General features: G+C 43.9%; 1 protein-coding gene across 2 annotated transcripts in view; it reads left to right on the top strand.

The window, feature by feature from the left end:
- Positions 1-13,916, top strand: part of RELN (reelin) — a 357,318-nt gene that overhangs the window by 267,749 nt on the left and 75,653 nt on the right. For both annotated transcript variants that reach the window (XM_040971387.1, XM_040971386.1), the window contains exons 25-28: positions 2,449-2,654; positions 3,885-4,056; positions 4,485-4,685; positions 8,508-8,740. In XM_040971387.1, the coding sequence (XP_040827321.1) occupies positions 2,449-2,654; positions 3,885-4,056; positions 4,485-4,685; positions 8,508-8,740 (812 nt within the window). The remainder of the gene's footprint in view (positions 1-2,448; positions 2,655-3,884; positions 4,057-4,484; positions 4,686-8,507; positions 8,741-13,916) is intronic.

Below are 13,916 nucleotides of genomic sequence, written 5' to 3'. Positions count from 1 at the left end.
ACATACACATCAAACCCGTTCATCAAAGTATCATGAAAAAGCTCAGGGCATCAGCCATTTCAAATTCAAATTCCAACCAAGGCTTTGCTATGAGCCACCTCCTTTTGTCTTGTTTTCTTCCTCTAAAATAATGGCTAGCATCTCAGGTCACGGAATGAAAAAAACAAAACAAAACAAAGCCATGTGCCCTGTGCTCCAGGGAGAAAAAAAAAAAAAACACACTGAATGCCCAGCTAAGAACTAATATTTGTGTGATATTTTCCACCACTTACAAAAATCTCACAAACTATTCTTTTCAAAAATCTCCAGAGACTGACACCATGATCCTTTGGGGGGCGGGCAGGGGAAGTATTACTGTGTAAATCTCACACTAGGACAATCGCTGCAACCAGTCCATTGTAGCCATTGGATTTTTATAATTCTCCTCACCTCAGATCTCGCCTTTGAGCTCATTCCCACGGGCACTCTGCTGGACTGCAGTTCTCTTGCCCAGTTCTGTCATTTTTTTTTTTCTTCTAAAACTCAGTCCTCCCGTTGTGATCCTGAGGCAGCAAAATCCTAAGCTCTCCGAGGTGTTTCTCACAGTGTTTCAAATGGGCAACAAGAGAAATCACGCATTTCACAAGCTCAAAGTACGTATTGCTTACAAGCTTTCCTCAAAGAAGTATCTACAATGAAGAGTTCCACACAATTATTTTTCAGTTCTCATTTTGCTAGCATCCTTGTGCGTATTGTTTTTAATGTGTTAACTGGCTTTGGATCAGTGAGGAGCTGACCACTCCTGTCTAGCCCCACCTCTAACTTCTGGCAGCTGAACCTTTTCTTTTTTAAGATTTACGTATGGATGTATTAGTTTGAAAGGCAGAGAGACAGAGTGAGAAAGAGACGCAAAGAGAACCACCTGCTAGCTTATTCCCCCATATGCCTACAGGAGTTGGGCCTGGTCTAAGCGAAGGTCAGGGACCAACACCTCTTATCCAGGCCTCCTAAATTGCCGGTAAGGAACCAAGTGCTTGACCCATCACCTGTTGCTCTCAGAATTCCCACATTAGTGGGGGGCTGGATAGAAAGTGCAGAGTAGCCTGGACTCCAATGAGACATCTCCATTAAGGGATCCAGGAGTCCCACGCAATAATGGCTTAACTCAATTCACCACACCCACTCTTGAAGCCCTTTCTTAAATAGCTTAGTGGAGTAGAATAGCACTCAACTTCATTGGCTTAAATAATGTTTGTCAGTCATCTCCATTTCCAGGGTTTTTTGGTTTTTGTTTGTTTTCAAGCAACAGATAAACAGCTCCCATCTGCTGGCTCACTCCTTACATGCCTGCCATGGCCAGAATTGGGCCAGGGTCAAGAACCAGAAACTCAGTATGTGTCGCCCCACCAGGGTAGCAGGAACTGGATTACTTGAGCCATCCCTGGTGTCTCAGTGGTCTGCACTGGCAGGAAGCTGAGATTGGAAATTGGGTGACACAGACATCCTAACTGCTAGGTTCAAAGCTCACATCCCTTCTCAGCTTCTGATCGAAGTTCTCAGGACTAAGACCAGTTGAGAAAAATCCATAGATTGACTTTGGCAGGCTCTCAAGAGCAGACCTTCTTTTAACTCCATCAGCAGGTGCACGCAACAGGGGTGTTTCCACCCAGCCTCACAGCCCAACTGTGACATGCAGAGGACGCTCAGGACGAGGGAGGGAGTTCCTGCACTTCAGGAGAAAGTTTTATGCTTTTATGACCAATTGGTGGTTGCAAAAATGGGTTTAAATGGTTCTTCCTAACCCTTCCATTAGAAAGAGAGGGAGATCCCAGGAACCTTCAAGACTGGCATAGCCTTTCGCTGGAGCTGCCTTGCCTGTATCCCTTTCATTCTCGCAGGAGGGCTCAGTGACCTCTCTTTCAGATGGGCCCCACAGTGGAGCACTGCTGTCTTACAAGCAATTTTGTCTCATTGTCACAACACCGTAAGAAGAGGTTGTTATTATCCACATTGTCGCTTGGAGATAATACAACCTCGTGGCGGTCACACAGCTGGGGAGCAGTATGACTAATGGGCTGGGATTCAAACCCAGCTCTCACCGACTTCAAAATGCTCTTCTCCAATACTCTGCCTGAAGTAGTATTACAACATTAGGATTGAAAGGGTGTCAATTAAAATTAATCTTGCCTTGTTTTTTCTTAAAAAAAAAAATATATACTTCCAAGTACTCTTTTGTGTAATTAGCAATCCCCCCACGGGTCTTGTAACGGAGCCTGGGAATCACTGAGGAGCAGATGAAGCAAATGCAGTGTCCTGGCTTGCTGTTCTCGGTGAATGATCCGTGGGGGCCAAACCTTGGTCCAGCCTATGAAGGTGCTCGTGTGAATTTGAAATGGAAACAGAATGCCAACCAGCTCCTGTATGATTGCATCTGGTTTTGTTTTGTTGTTTTGTTTGTCCTTTGGACAGGCTGGGAAAAGGCAGTTGGTGAGCTGGGACTTGGATACTTCCTGGGTGGATTTCGTCCAGTTCTACATGCAGATAGGTGGAGAGAGCACAGCGTGCAACAAGCCGGACAGCCGGGAGGAGGGCATCCTCCTCCAGTACAGCAACAACGGTGGCATCCAGTGGCACCTGCTGGCCGAGATGTACTTCTCAGACTTCAGCAAACCCAGGTACCCACCCACCAGGATGCTCGCCAGAGGCTCTCAGCAGTGCTAAAGATTGTTGTTGAGGTGCTTCAAATGGGTTAACTGTTCAAGTTCTCATCAACATTGAACGTGAATGGTAACCCAACATACAAAGATTTCATTGAAGTGACTAGACAGCATATGTGTTCATGTTTAAATTTTAAGCAATCTAGGGAAAAATATGTGACTACAGGAAAAGTAAAGTGGGCTATTTTTACTCAAAAACAAACAAAAGAACAAAAAAAAAAAACCCTGCTGTGACATAGGCATGTTTCAGGCCCACTTTTCCATTTGAGAGACTTTTTTATGCCCAGCTGTTAGAATGAAAGACAAGATGGATTTTTGAATAAAATTTTTCATGTGGATTTTTTCATGTGTTAATTAAAATTTTTCTTGTGGATTGCGCCCAAGACTGGTCCTGAAAGTGTCTGATGCGTGTGTGGATTTTTACTGGTCCATGTCTATCTTTCCATTAATGGGTATGGAATAAATGTTGTAAATCGTGTTAGATAGTGCCTAGAAGAGTTTTGAAGAGTTATTTCTATATTAAGCAACATATCCACCACTCATACATTCGTATGTATTTTAATCGGGTTATTTTCTGATAAGATAATATTTTGTTCATACTTTATATTCATATTTTATGTCATAAATACCATTGAAATCTGTAAGGCATTTAAAGTATTGCTTTTTTCTTTAAAATTTCCACTTTCATTCAGAAATGGATTTTTATTTGGTGACTGCCAGTAATTATTAAGTTTTAGGATAGTAATGTACACATCCACAACTCAAGCATAATGGAAATCTTTTCCAAATGGTACAATTCAAAATGAAACAAGCATAGCCCAGCTAAACTTGCTTACAATGTTAGGCTTGTATCTGATCTCTACCCATTTAAAGACTTTTTAAAAAACAAATCAAGAGAACAGCTTTCTCCTATGAACTATTCTTTTAAGAAGCAGTGACAAAGGTAGATAAAGTTGCTGCCCGCATGTTCACTTCCCAAATGCCAGCAATAGCCAGGAACCAAGGAATTCAGTCCAGGTCTCAATCCAGCTGGAGCGCAAATTCATACACTCTTTTGGGAATGTGGACCTTTCAAACCACTAGATAAATGCTGCCCCCAACCCACTGCCACCTGTTAACATTTGTAACAGTCGCTAAGGAAAGCGTAGCTTGACCCTTCCCAACTCTGAAGGACTTGCTTCTGTGCAGATTTGTGTATCTGGAGCTTCCGACTGCTGCAAAGACGCCTTGCACCAGATTCCGCTGGTGGCAGCCCGTGTTCTCAGGGGAGGACTATGACCAGTGGGCCATCGATGACATCATCATTCTGTCCGAGAAACAGAAGCAAGTCATCCCAGCTGTCAACCCAACGTTCCCCCAGGTATTTCCTATGTGTCTGAGCTTTAGAAGAGCACGCCAAGGGGGGAAGAGGTGAGCAGTTGTTCGCATCCTTAAGTATTTAGCACTTGACACTTTGTACTGTTAAAGACATGCAATTTCTGTGACTTTTCTAGTAGTTCAGGGATAATTTAGATAGACAATGAGGGATAGTCGAGTCACCCAGCAAAGTTGTGCCTGTGTTTATATGAAATGAGCAGATACACATGGAAATATATTTGCCCTTGTTGAAAAGATCAAGAGACACATTTAAGGGCAGTTTTTTTTTTAAAATGTTCATTTATAGATTCTGCTATGTTTTCCTGGAAATGTAACTGGCACATGACACAGCAGGTTCTGAACTGAAAATTCCTTTCTTGTTTTTAAAGCCATCAAACTGCCTTCCTTTGTTACTTGTTTTGCTTCTATTAGAACTTCTATGAGAAGCCAGCCTTTGATTATCCTATGAATCAGATGAGTGTGTGGCTGATATTGGCTAATGAAGGGATGGCCACGAACGAGACCTTCTGTGCTGCCACGCCCTCAGCCATGGTGTTTGGAAAATCAGATGGAGACCGCTTTGCAGTCACTCGAGACTTGACACTGAAACCTGGATATGTGCTACAATTCAAGGTATTTCTGCACCAACTTCCTCCCAGAGCAGGGCAAGGCGGCAGGCCCTTCCAGATTTACAAGTCAGGTTTACCAAGCTTTCATGTTCTATTAAGGAAGGAATTCATTCGCATGCACATTTGGTCATTTTAAAATGGCCAAGTGTTTCAGGTGTGGTCTTCAGGAGCACACTTGTCGGTTTTTAAGATAAGCAAAGTTGAGCCAAGTGAGCCGTGTTGGAGCCACAGTTTCTCAGCTCTCCCCATGGGGAATGCAGTTGGTCCATTTTTAAGGAGTCTCAGAAGTTGTGGCTGCCCACCTGCCCATCATTGTATGTCAGGACTCATGAGTCTCTAACAGAAGACAAAAGAGAAGTTGAATTTTAGGATGTCAATTTGATTGTGATTTTGTGGGTCCCATGTTTCTGATTCAAAAGGGATAAATTCTCCTTTTTTAGACTCTTAGTGGTGTTTTAGACTTGTGACTTTGTTGCTTTCACTGTAGGATTTTCAATTTCTCTGTGTTAATTCAGTCAATGTTTACTGCCAGTTACCATCCTTCTCTTAGAAAGCTTGTTGCTTTTAGCACCATGGTAACATCTCAACACATCATGAGTATTTACTTTGACAAGTGCTTGTTCCAGAGCCCTAATCAAAATTTCATTGTGTTTATAATAACATCCCATTGGTGGATTCTGGGGTCGAAAGTAATGCAATTTTAATGAGCCAGCACAACTACATGATCCTTACATAACGGCAGGATACAGATGGTAAGTAATTTACAAATGGAATTATTAAAGAGATGGGACATTTATAAGCAACTCTTCAAAAATGATTTCCACAAGACTGTAAACAAGAAAGTTAGTCATAAATAACATGATTATTATTATCCTTCCTGTTTAGATTTTGATGTCAAATTACAATGAAAATCATAACCATACATAAGTCTATATTCATGTGTTAATATCACCTAAAATGCTAGCAAAACATTAATAGCAAACACATTTCCCAAATACTATGCTGATTCTCATCTAATACATTTTCTTAATTATTCACAAAATATTGCTTTTGTAAAAAGCTAGCAAAGTAGTAGTATGAAACCTAAAAAAAAAAATCTAAGCAGCATATTGTTAAATATTCCAAGTACTTGAGCAACTGACAAGAATGTGTAATGCTTAGCAAAAACCTTAATTCTCACAGCACACCACCAGAAAGCTATTAATCTTTGGCTATTAGTTAATGATAGGTATAGAAATGGGTCATTCCTGGATTCGTAATCAATATATATGCAAAACCTGTATAAAACCTTTTTTGATGCTAGTTGTACAAAAAAATGTAGTGCTGTTACATTTTCTGTGATTGCCTGCTCCATGATAAGTGCTAGGTCCTAGGAATGTAGAAATGGAAAATATACCCCTTACCCCTCCGAGAACCCGGAAACTCATGGCCGAGCCAGGAAAATGAACAGCTGCAGAACAGTCGCAGGAATGTTGTGGAAGAAGTGGCCTTTAGGCGCTGTTGGGAGTACCTCATGTAGAGCCGGTGGTGGAGATGGCTGGATGAGAAGATAGATGGAAAAGTTGAAACTGAAAGCTTATGGAATTACAGAGCTGGGGGAATGGAGGGAGAGAAATTCCAGCTATAGAAAGCAGAAAGAGGAAATATATAAAAATGCATGAGAGTGCAAATGAGATTGGCAAATCAGAAACAGTTTTATAGTTTTTTTTTTTTTTTGACAGAAAGACGGATAGACAAAATAGAGGTTCTGCCTCACTCGCCCAACCAGTAGCCATGATGGCCCCCTCTGGGCCAGGCCAAAACAGGCGACTTGGAGCTCCATCCAGGCTCCTACTGTGCAAGTCATCACCTGCTGCTTTCCAGGGGGAACATTAGCAAGGAAGCCAGAAGCAGAAACAAAGCCAAAACCAAGTTCACAGTGTGAGATATCCACAACAACATCTCATCCTGACACCCAAACTGCCCTAGCATTTGGAGACTTTGAGGAGTATGAAAGAGGTGCAGGGAATGTGAAGTTTAACCCTGTTGACATAATATTCTACACTAAGTCTTTTGGAACGTCCCCACAATATCAGTGAGTCATGGAATATTTATGAAACGTTGAGTGCCGCAATCAGACCTGTGTTTTGCAAGGATCGTCCTCGCAGGAGTCATGGGAGTGTTGACCTAACAGGGAGAGAAATCAGAGTCAGCAAGTTCATTCAGAAGATGTTTTCAAAAACTGTATGTTCTAAGTATGAAAAATACCAAAGAGGAGCAAAAAAAAAAAATCAATAATACTGAGTATGAAGCAGGATGGTAGAGGACGGATACCAGTTTATAAAGGGTGATCATGTTAGCCTTACTGATGAAAAGACGTTTAAGCTGCAGCGTGCTGAGACTGAAGGAGCGAGTCTTGCAGCTCTTTGGAGAAGATCGTTTCAGGCGCAGGGAATACCAAGAACCAAAGCTTTGAGATTAGATTGTTCTAGAAGGGCCCAAGAAGAGCAGAGAAAGTGCTCAAGGAGCATAGGTGGTAAAAGGATCAGAGTTCAACTTCTGAATAAAGCCACGAGCAGCAGGATGCTATGCCCTCTCTCTGGCTTTTAAAGAATTTCTCTAGTCCATCGGGCGGGAGCATGGGGGGAGAGCAAGCACAAGGAGACAAGCTGGGCGGCCGTTGTAACAATCAAAGCAACAGTTGATTTGAGTTTGGATAATGAAGGAGACCAGACCTGTGCTGGGATTTCTAAATGTATTTTCAGTAAGAGACGCTAGAGCAGTAATGCAAGTGAGAAGGCCAGATTAAGACGTGTCTAGGGTTACCAAGGTATGTAGATAGGCTGAAGAGATGTTTGGCTCAGTTCCAGAAAGGTTCCCACAAATCTGGCTCTAAAATACAGAGAGGTGGATTGTTCTAGGGTGGAGAATTGAGAACTGGCTGGAATATGTGGAGGTGGGGACATCTGAACTGCTGGGGTGGAAATAAACAAAAATGTACATTAGATGCATTTGTGTATAGAACAGGGGAGAGATCGCACAGGGGACCCGGAGGACATCAGAAGGAACTTGAGTAGTGGCCAGTGAGATTCGGGAGCCTGCACGGAGTAAGAAATAACTAACAGCTGAATCCTCCAAAACACCAGCACTTAAAGGGCAGCATAGGCGATTAATAAAAGGATTGAGATACAGTGTTGTCATTCAGTGGATTAAACCACCACTTGTGATACTGGCACCCCATATCGGAGTTCTAGTTCAAGTTCTAGGTGCTCCACTTCCAATCCAACTCCCCGCTGATGCACCTGGAAAGGCAGTGGACAATGGCCTATGATTGCAAATCCATCCCACCCCTGTGGAAGCCCAAAATGGTGTTCTGAGTTCCTTGTTCCTGACTTTGGGCTGGCCTATCTCCAGTTATTGTAGCATTATGCAGATTAGTAGAGCATCTCTCTCCCTCTCCCTCTCCCTCTCCCTCTCTCTCTCTCTCTCCCTCCCTCCCTCCCTCTTTCCTTCTCTGCTTCTCTCCTCACCATCCCTCTCTCTCCCTCTCTCTCTCTCTCTCCCTCTCTCCATCTCTCCTTCTCTCCCTCCCTCTTTCCTTCTCTGCTTCTCTCCTCACCATCCCTCCCTCTCTTCCTACAAAAACAATGGCTGAGCCAAGTTTCTATAACATGCCTGGTCAAGGAATTCCACAATCTATAGAGGGGCCTTGTCTGGGACTAAGCTAGACAGTTCTGATCATTTCATGCAGACTCAGTGGAAGGGGCCTTGGTAGCTGTGGTACCTAATACGCAGAACAATGTCTCGGAACCAAAACCTTGTATAATGCTGTTCTCCCTTCTCACAGCTCAACGTAGCGTGTGCCAGTCAGTTCAGCAGTACAGCCCCGGTCCTTCTGCAGTACTCTCATGATGCCGGGATGTCCTGGTCCCTGGTGAAAGAAGGCTGCTACCCAGCTTCAGCAGGCAAAGGCTGTGAGGGCAGTTCCCGAGAACTGAGCGAGCCCACGGTGTATCACACGGGGGACTTTGAGGAATGGACTCGAATCACCATTGTTATGCCAAGGTCTCTTGCATCCAGGTAAAGTTACCGTTCTTATGTGCCATAGTAGCCATGTCTTGGGAAGCATTTATTTATCTCAACACTTCTATCTTGAGAATCTCGGCAGCCTTCAAGTATTATCCAAGTAATGAGTCTTTGGGAAACCAGCCCTGAGACAAAGCTCCCAAAATAGGTAGAATGCACACAGTTTGTGAGTGAGGCAGCTTCATCAGTCATTCATTCAACAAACACAGGTTCTTGCTACTAAGAATGCAGCAATAAGTGAAAGGTATTAAAGGCTGGGAGAGTTACAAGTTATTCTGATGGCAGACTTGTACATTATGTAGATTTTGTGATTTTTTTTTTGGATGTTCATATGGACAAGTTAAAGAGATCTGACCATCGAGATGACTACTGAAAATACAAGCGACGGTTGGAATAAACATAGAAGTGACCATTAAAAACCAATAATAAAACAATACAGAGTCAAATTTAAAATTAAGAAGAGCTCAATAGAACTTGAAATGAATTGGTTTCATCGAGTGACAAATTTAGCTTTTCAGCTTCCTGGAACATAAGACAAGGAAAGAAGATGCAGTTCTCGTTCTTGAGCATTGAAGAAAGCAAGCAGACACGTTCTGCTTAGAAAGGAAGTTATACTTTCTCCAGGTTCAGCACCCTGCAACAAATCTTTGCAAGAAGTAAGCAAAGATTCTGCAAGTGGGTACTTCTTCACTGGATCCTGGAACATGATTGGGTGACATAGTCTTTGTCTGTCTGTTCATAGCTGAGATGAGAAGACAAACTGTTTGCACCACTTCCTGAAGATGTCATAAAGGGTTGGGGTGCTCATGAATGATGCGCAGCAACATTTTCAACTTCTTCATTCTGCAACAAGAATAGAAGCACACTTTCCCACACACCTAATGCAGGTGCTCTGAGCTACATCAGGTCCGAGTGTGAAGGCACCTCCTTAGATGTGGCTCCTCCGGATCCATCAAGCTGTGAAATGATCTCCTCCACTCATAGCCAACATAAAATGATGGTACAGTGACAGGATGAACACAACCAACAGCCCAGCTTGAAGGAAGGGTGGACGGACGGAGGGATGGACGAATCTTACCCAGCGGCCTGTAGGCATTCTGAAAGCCAGTAAGAGACTTGCTATAGGGCTTCTCTCCTTGGGCCCAGTGTGGTGGCGCAAGTGGTTAAGGTCCTCACCTTGCACACCCGGGATCCCATATGGGCGCCGGTTCTATCCCGGCAGCCCTGCTTCCCTTCCAGCTCCCTGCCTGTGGCCCGGGAAAGCAGTCAAGGACGGCCCAGAGCTTTGGGACCCTGCACCTGCGTGGGAGACCCGAGGAGGCTCCTGGCTTCGGATCGGCATAGCATCGGCCGTTGCGCTCACTTGGGGAGTGAATCATCGGACGGAAGATCTTCCTCTCTGTCTCTCCTCTCTGTATATCCGCCTTTCCAATAAAAAAATAATAAAAATAAATCTTTTAAAAAAAAAAAAAGGGCTTCTCTCCTCTAAGATCATTGTTGCTTTCTTGGACACAAAAGTTTTGCTCTCTGAAAGTGGTTTCCTGATTCCATCTTTCTCCTTGACTCTTGGTTCTACAATCTAGTCCTCATCCTTGGAGAAATCTTTGCTTTCCTGTAAGTACACCTATGTGGTTACAGCTAAATAACCACCTGTCCTGCTTCGGTCCCATCTCGGTCTGTGCACCCTTGGACGCTCATCTCTGCTACTGCCTTCTTCTTCTTGTGCTTTTCTGAAATGTGGCCCAACCAGAGCTCTTCCCAGTAGAATGGTCAGGCATCCCACGGAGTTGGAAAGCATCAAGTGATGCGTCTGTTCCGCCCTACTGTAAAAGTAGATGCTACTATGAGAAGCCTAATCCAATACACTCTCCCCAGAGCCTGTTAATAAACCGCTGAATCTGAGACTGCACTGTATGTCTTGTTGGGTAAAATAGGCCAACTGGTGACGCCACAGATGATAAAAGAATATTTTTAGCATTATGAAATGAGCCAGTATGTTGAGGCATCAGTATTTTCTTGGGCCTCAGCTTTGGGAAGAAGAAATCTATCCCATTGGAATCTAGCTTCCGGGTTAATTTGAATACCATCCAGTTTTCCAGTTTTGGCATTTGGGATGAAGAGCCCTCTGCTAAATAATAGTAAATATGTTTCTATTTTACCCCCAAGTAGGAAAGCTGTTGTTGTCCCTTGAGCAATATGGTAAGCCCAACTATCTCCACATGCACTGTTGGAAAACTGAGAATCCTAAGTGTTAAGATTGTTAAAATTTGAAACTATTGTGCCACGAAGTGGCATGCTTATTTATCATAGTTCTGAGCACACCATGCTTGGAGAATAATTCTAAACTGTTTTTCTCAAAGGAGCAGTTTGTACTCCTAGTCATTCATCTGGGTCTTCCCTACTGAGGAAGAGATCTTGTGGCAGTTAACATATGTCTGCTTGTCTCCCAGAGCTGTCCCCATCCTGACAGCCTGCCACGCAGCATGCCTGTCATATTCTCTCGATGCAGCTCTCTCTTCTCTTTGCAATTCAAATAAAAATACATCTTTAAACACACACACACACACACACAAGGGGGCCCAGCATGGTACCCTAGCAGCTAAAATCCTCACCTTGCACACACCGGGATCCCATATGAGCACTGGTTCTAATCCCGGCAGCCCTGATTCCCATCCAGCTCCCTGATTGTGGCCTGGAAAAGCAGTCAAGGACAGCCCAAAGCTTTGGGACCCTGCACCTGCGTGGGAGACCCGGAAGAGGCTCCTGGCTTTGGATTGGCATAGCATCGGCCGTTGCGGTCACTTGGGGAGTGAACCATCGGACGAAAGATTTTCCTCTCTATCTCTCCTCCTCTCCATATATCTGACTTTCCAACAAAACCAAATAAAAAATCTTTGAGAACAGGCGAAACCTATCTTCACAGGCTGAGTAATGTTATCATTCCGGCAGAAAGCATCTTCTTAAGGTCTATAACACTAGGACAGCTTTTTTTTTTTTTTTTTTTTGCTTTCTTGTGAGGCAGGGGGAGCAGAGGAAAGGAGTGAGATGGAGAGATCGAGCAAGAGCGAGAGAGCGCTCATCCCCCGGCTCGCTCCCACCTGGGTGGCAGAGGGCCAACCACTTGAGCCATCGCCTGCTGCCTCTCCAGATGTGTGTTGCCAGGAAGCCAGGAACCACATCACTGGGATGGAAGATACAGATGTTTTAACCACCGCTGTGTGTATTTTTTAAACTTGGTCTTTCGAATTAATTTTCTCTTGGCTTAAAATATAAGACCCCGTCTCTTAAGTGAACCCCAAAGGAAATAATCTCGTATGTTCATCTTTCTCTTGTACATCAACGAGAGTTTGTGTAAATAATCAATGTCTGAAATCTTCCAAGCCTAGTAAACAACATTCCTGGTTACCTTTTTGCACATTTTCCAAATATAAGTAACTTACTGGAAAAAAAAAAAGTTCACCAGTGCCTGATTTCCAAAGCTATTCGAAAAGTAAAGCCTTCTGATGCTGCCATGTATTTTCACTATAATGTAGAGCGAGGAGCTGCCGGTCTGCTTTCATCTTTGAGATTCTTTACACTTTTTTTTTTTGCCAGATTATTAACTCACTTCAAAGTCTTTGCAGGAGTAGGTGCTTGGCCTAATGCTTAAGACCCTGCTTGGGTCACATCCCGTATGGCAGTGCCTGAATTTGATTCCCATGCTGCTGCCTCCACTTCTTGTCCAGCTTCTTGGTAAACATCTTGCCATGCAGCAGATAATGGCCCACATGCTTGAATTCCTGCTACCACATGGCAGAGCCAGACCAGCTCCCCAGCTCCTGGTTTAACCCTACTGCCCAGCCTTCTTGACTAGACATTTGGGGAATGAACCAGCTTATGAAATATTTTTGTTTCTCTCTCTCTTTCTCTATCTCTCTATCTCTTTCTCTCTCTTCCCTGCCTGCCTTGCAAATGCATAAAAACAAATAAGCACTTTTCATTACATAGTCTATACATACTGCCAGAAAAAAATCCATTGAAATCCAGCCATCTTCCTTTGCTTTCAGTGGAACATCTTCCTCCTTTGCTGTTAGTAGCACTAAGAAGCATTTTTCTGGTACGCAATGATAGGGAAGTGTGTGTGTGTGTGTGTGTGTGTGTGTGTGTGTGTGTGTCCCACTGCAAAGAGACACATGGAAATAATTCAAAAGGTTGGAAAGCACTGGGATGAGTGAGCTTGGCAACCTCTAAAAGGTTGTTCTTGGAAGAAAAAGAACAGGGCAGCAGCCCAGCCTACTCATGTTCCAGGGCTCTGAAGCCTTGGGACCAGCTTCTCGTTAGTTCACGGGGTAGCCCAGCTGGCTGCTCAAGTTCATAGGTAATTTGGAGATAAGACATGGAGAAGGAGGAGAAGGCACAGGTGGAACTAGGGTTGTCAGGGCAAGAGTTACTTATCCACTTGAATCTTACCAGTGCTGGATTACTGGGGTCCCCACCCACAGCCTAACAAAGAATAGTCCACCGATGGCGTCAGAAACTCCCCCAAGAGCCTTTTCTGAAACTATTCATAAACTTAGTGGAATTAGGTGGTGGAGTGTTCATGAAGTAGAAGAAACGAATATCCTTCTGGGATTGATTTATAATGCTTGGGTGAGAAAATGCGCAGGTCCAACCTATGCTATGTTCCTGGCCAACAGGGTCTTCCACATCTGACAATTCCCCCGTGTTGAGTTATTTATGCTGAAGAGGAAATCAAGAAGATCTGAGACATCTCATGAAAGTTAAAGATTTAATCAGGATATTCAAAACAACTATCAAATCTCTTGCAGGTTTTTTCTGGACCTTTCTATACTCCTGTGGTTTCATATGAGACATTCAAACAAGACACAGATCAGGGTGAGGTATATGGGCAGAGCAGGTTAGATAGTGCTTGAGGCACCTAGCTCCCACCCTAGGGTGCAGTTTGGAGTCCCTGCTGCTCTGCTTCTGACCCGGCTCCTTGGGAACGTGTCTGGGAAGACAAGATGATGACACAAGTGCTTGGGCCCCTGCCATCCACATAGGAGACACTGATGGAGATTCAAGCTCCTGGCTTTGGCCTGGCCCAGGCCTCACTGTTTGGGACCATGTAGGGAGTGAAAGAACGGATAGAAGATCTCACCCTCTCTTTCTTCCTCCCTCCCTCCCTCCC

Source organism: Ochotona curzoniae, unplaced genomic scaffold (genome assembly GCF_017591425.1).
Source record: "Ochotona curzoniae isolate NIBS_2020 unplaced genomic scaffold, NIBS_Ocur_1.0 contig_21, whole genome shotgun sequence".
In the NCBI taxonomy this organism is placed as follows: domain Eukaryota; kingdom Metazoa; phylum Chordata; class Mammalia; order Lagomorpha; family Ochotonidae; genus Ochotona; species Ochotona curzoniae.
This window is presented reverse-complemented; position numbering and strand designations above follow the sequence as displayed.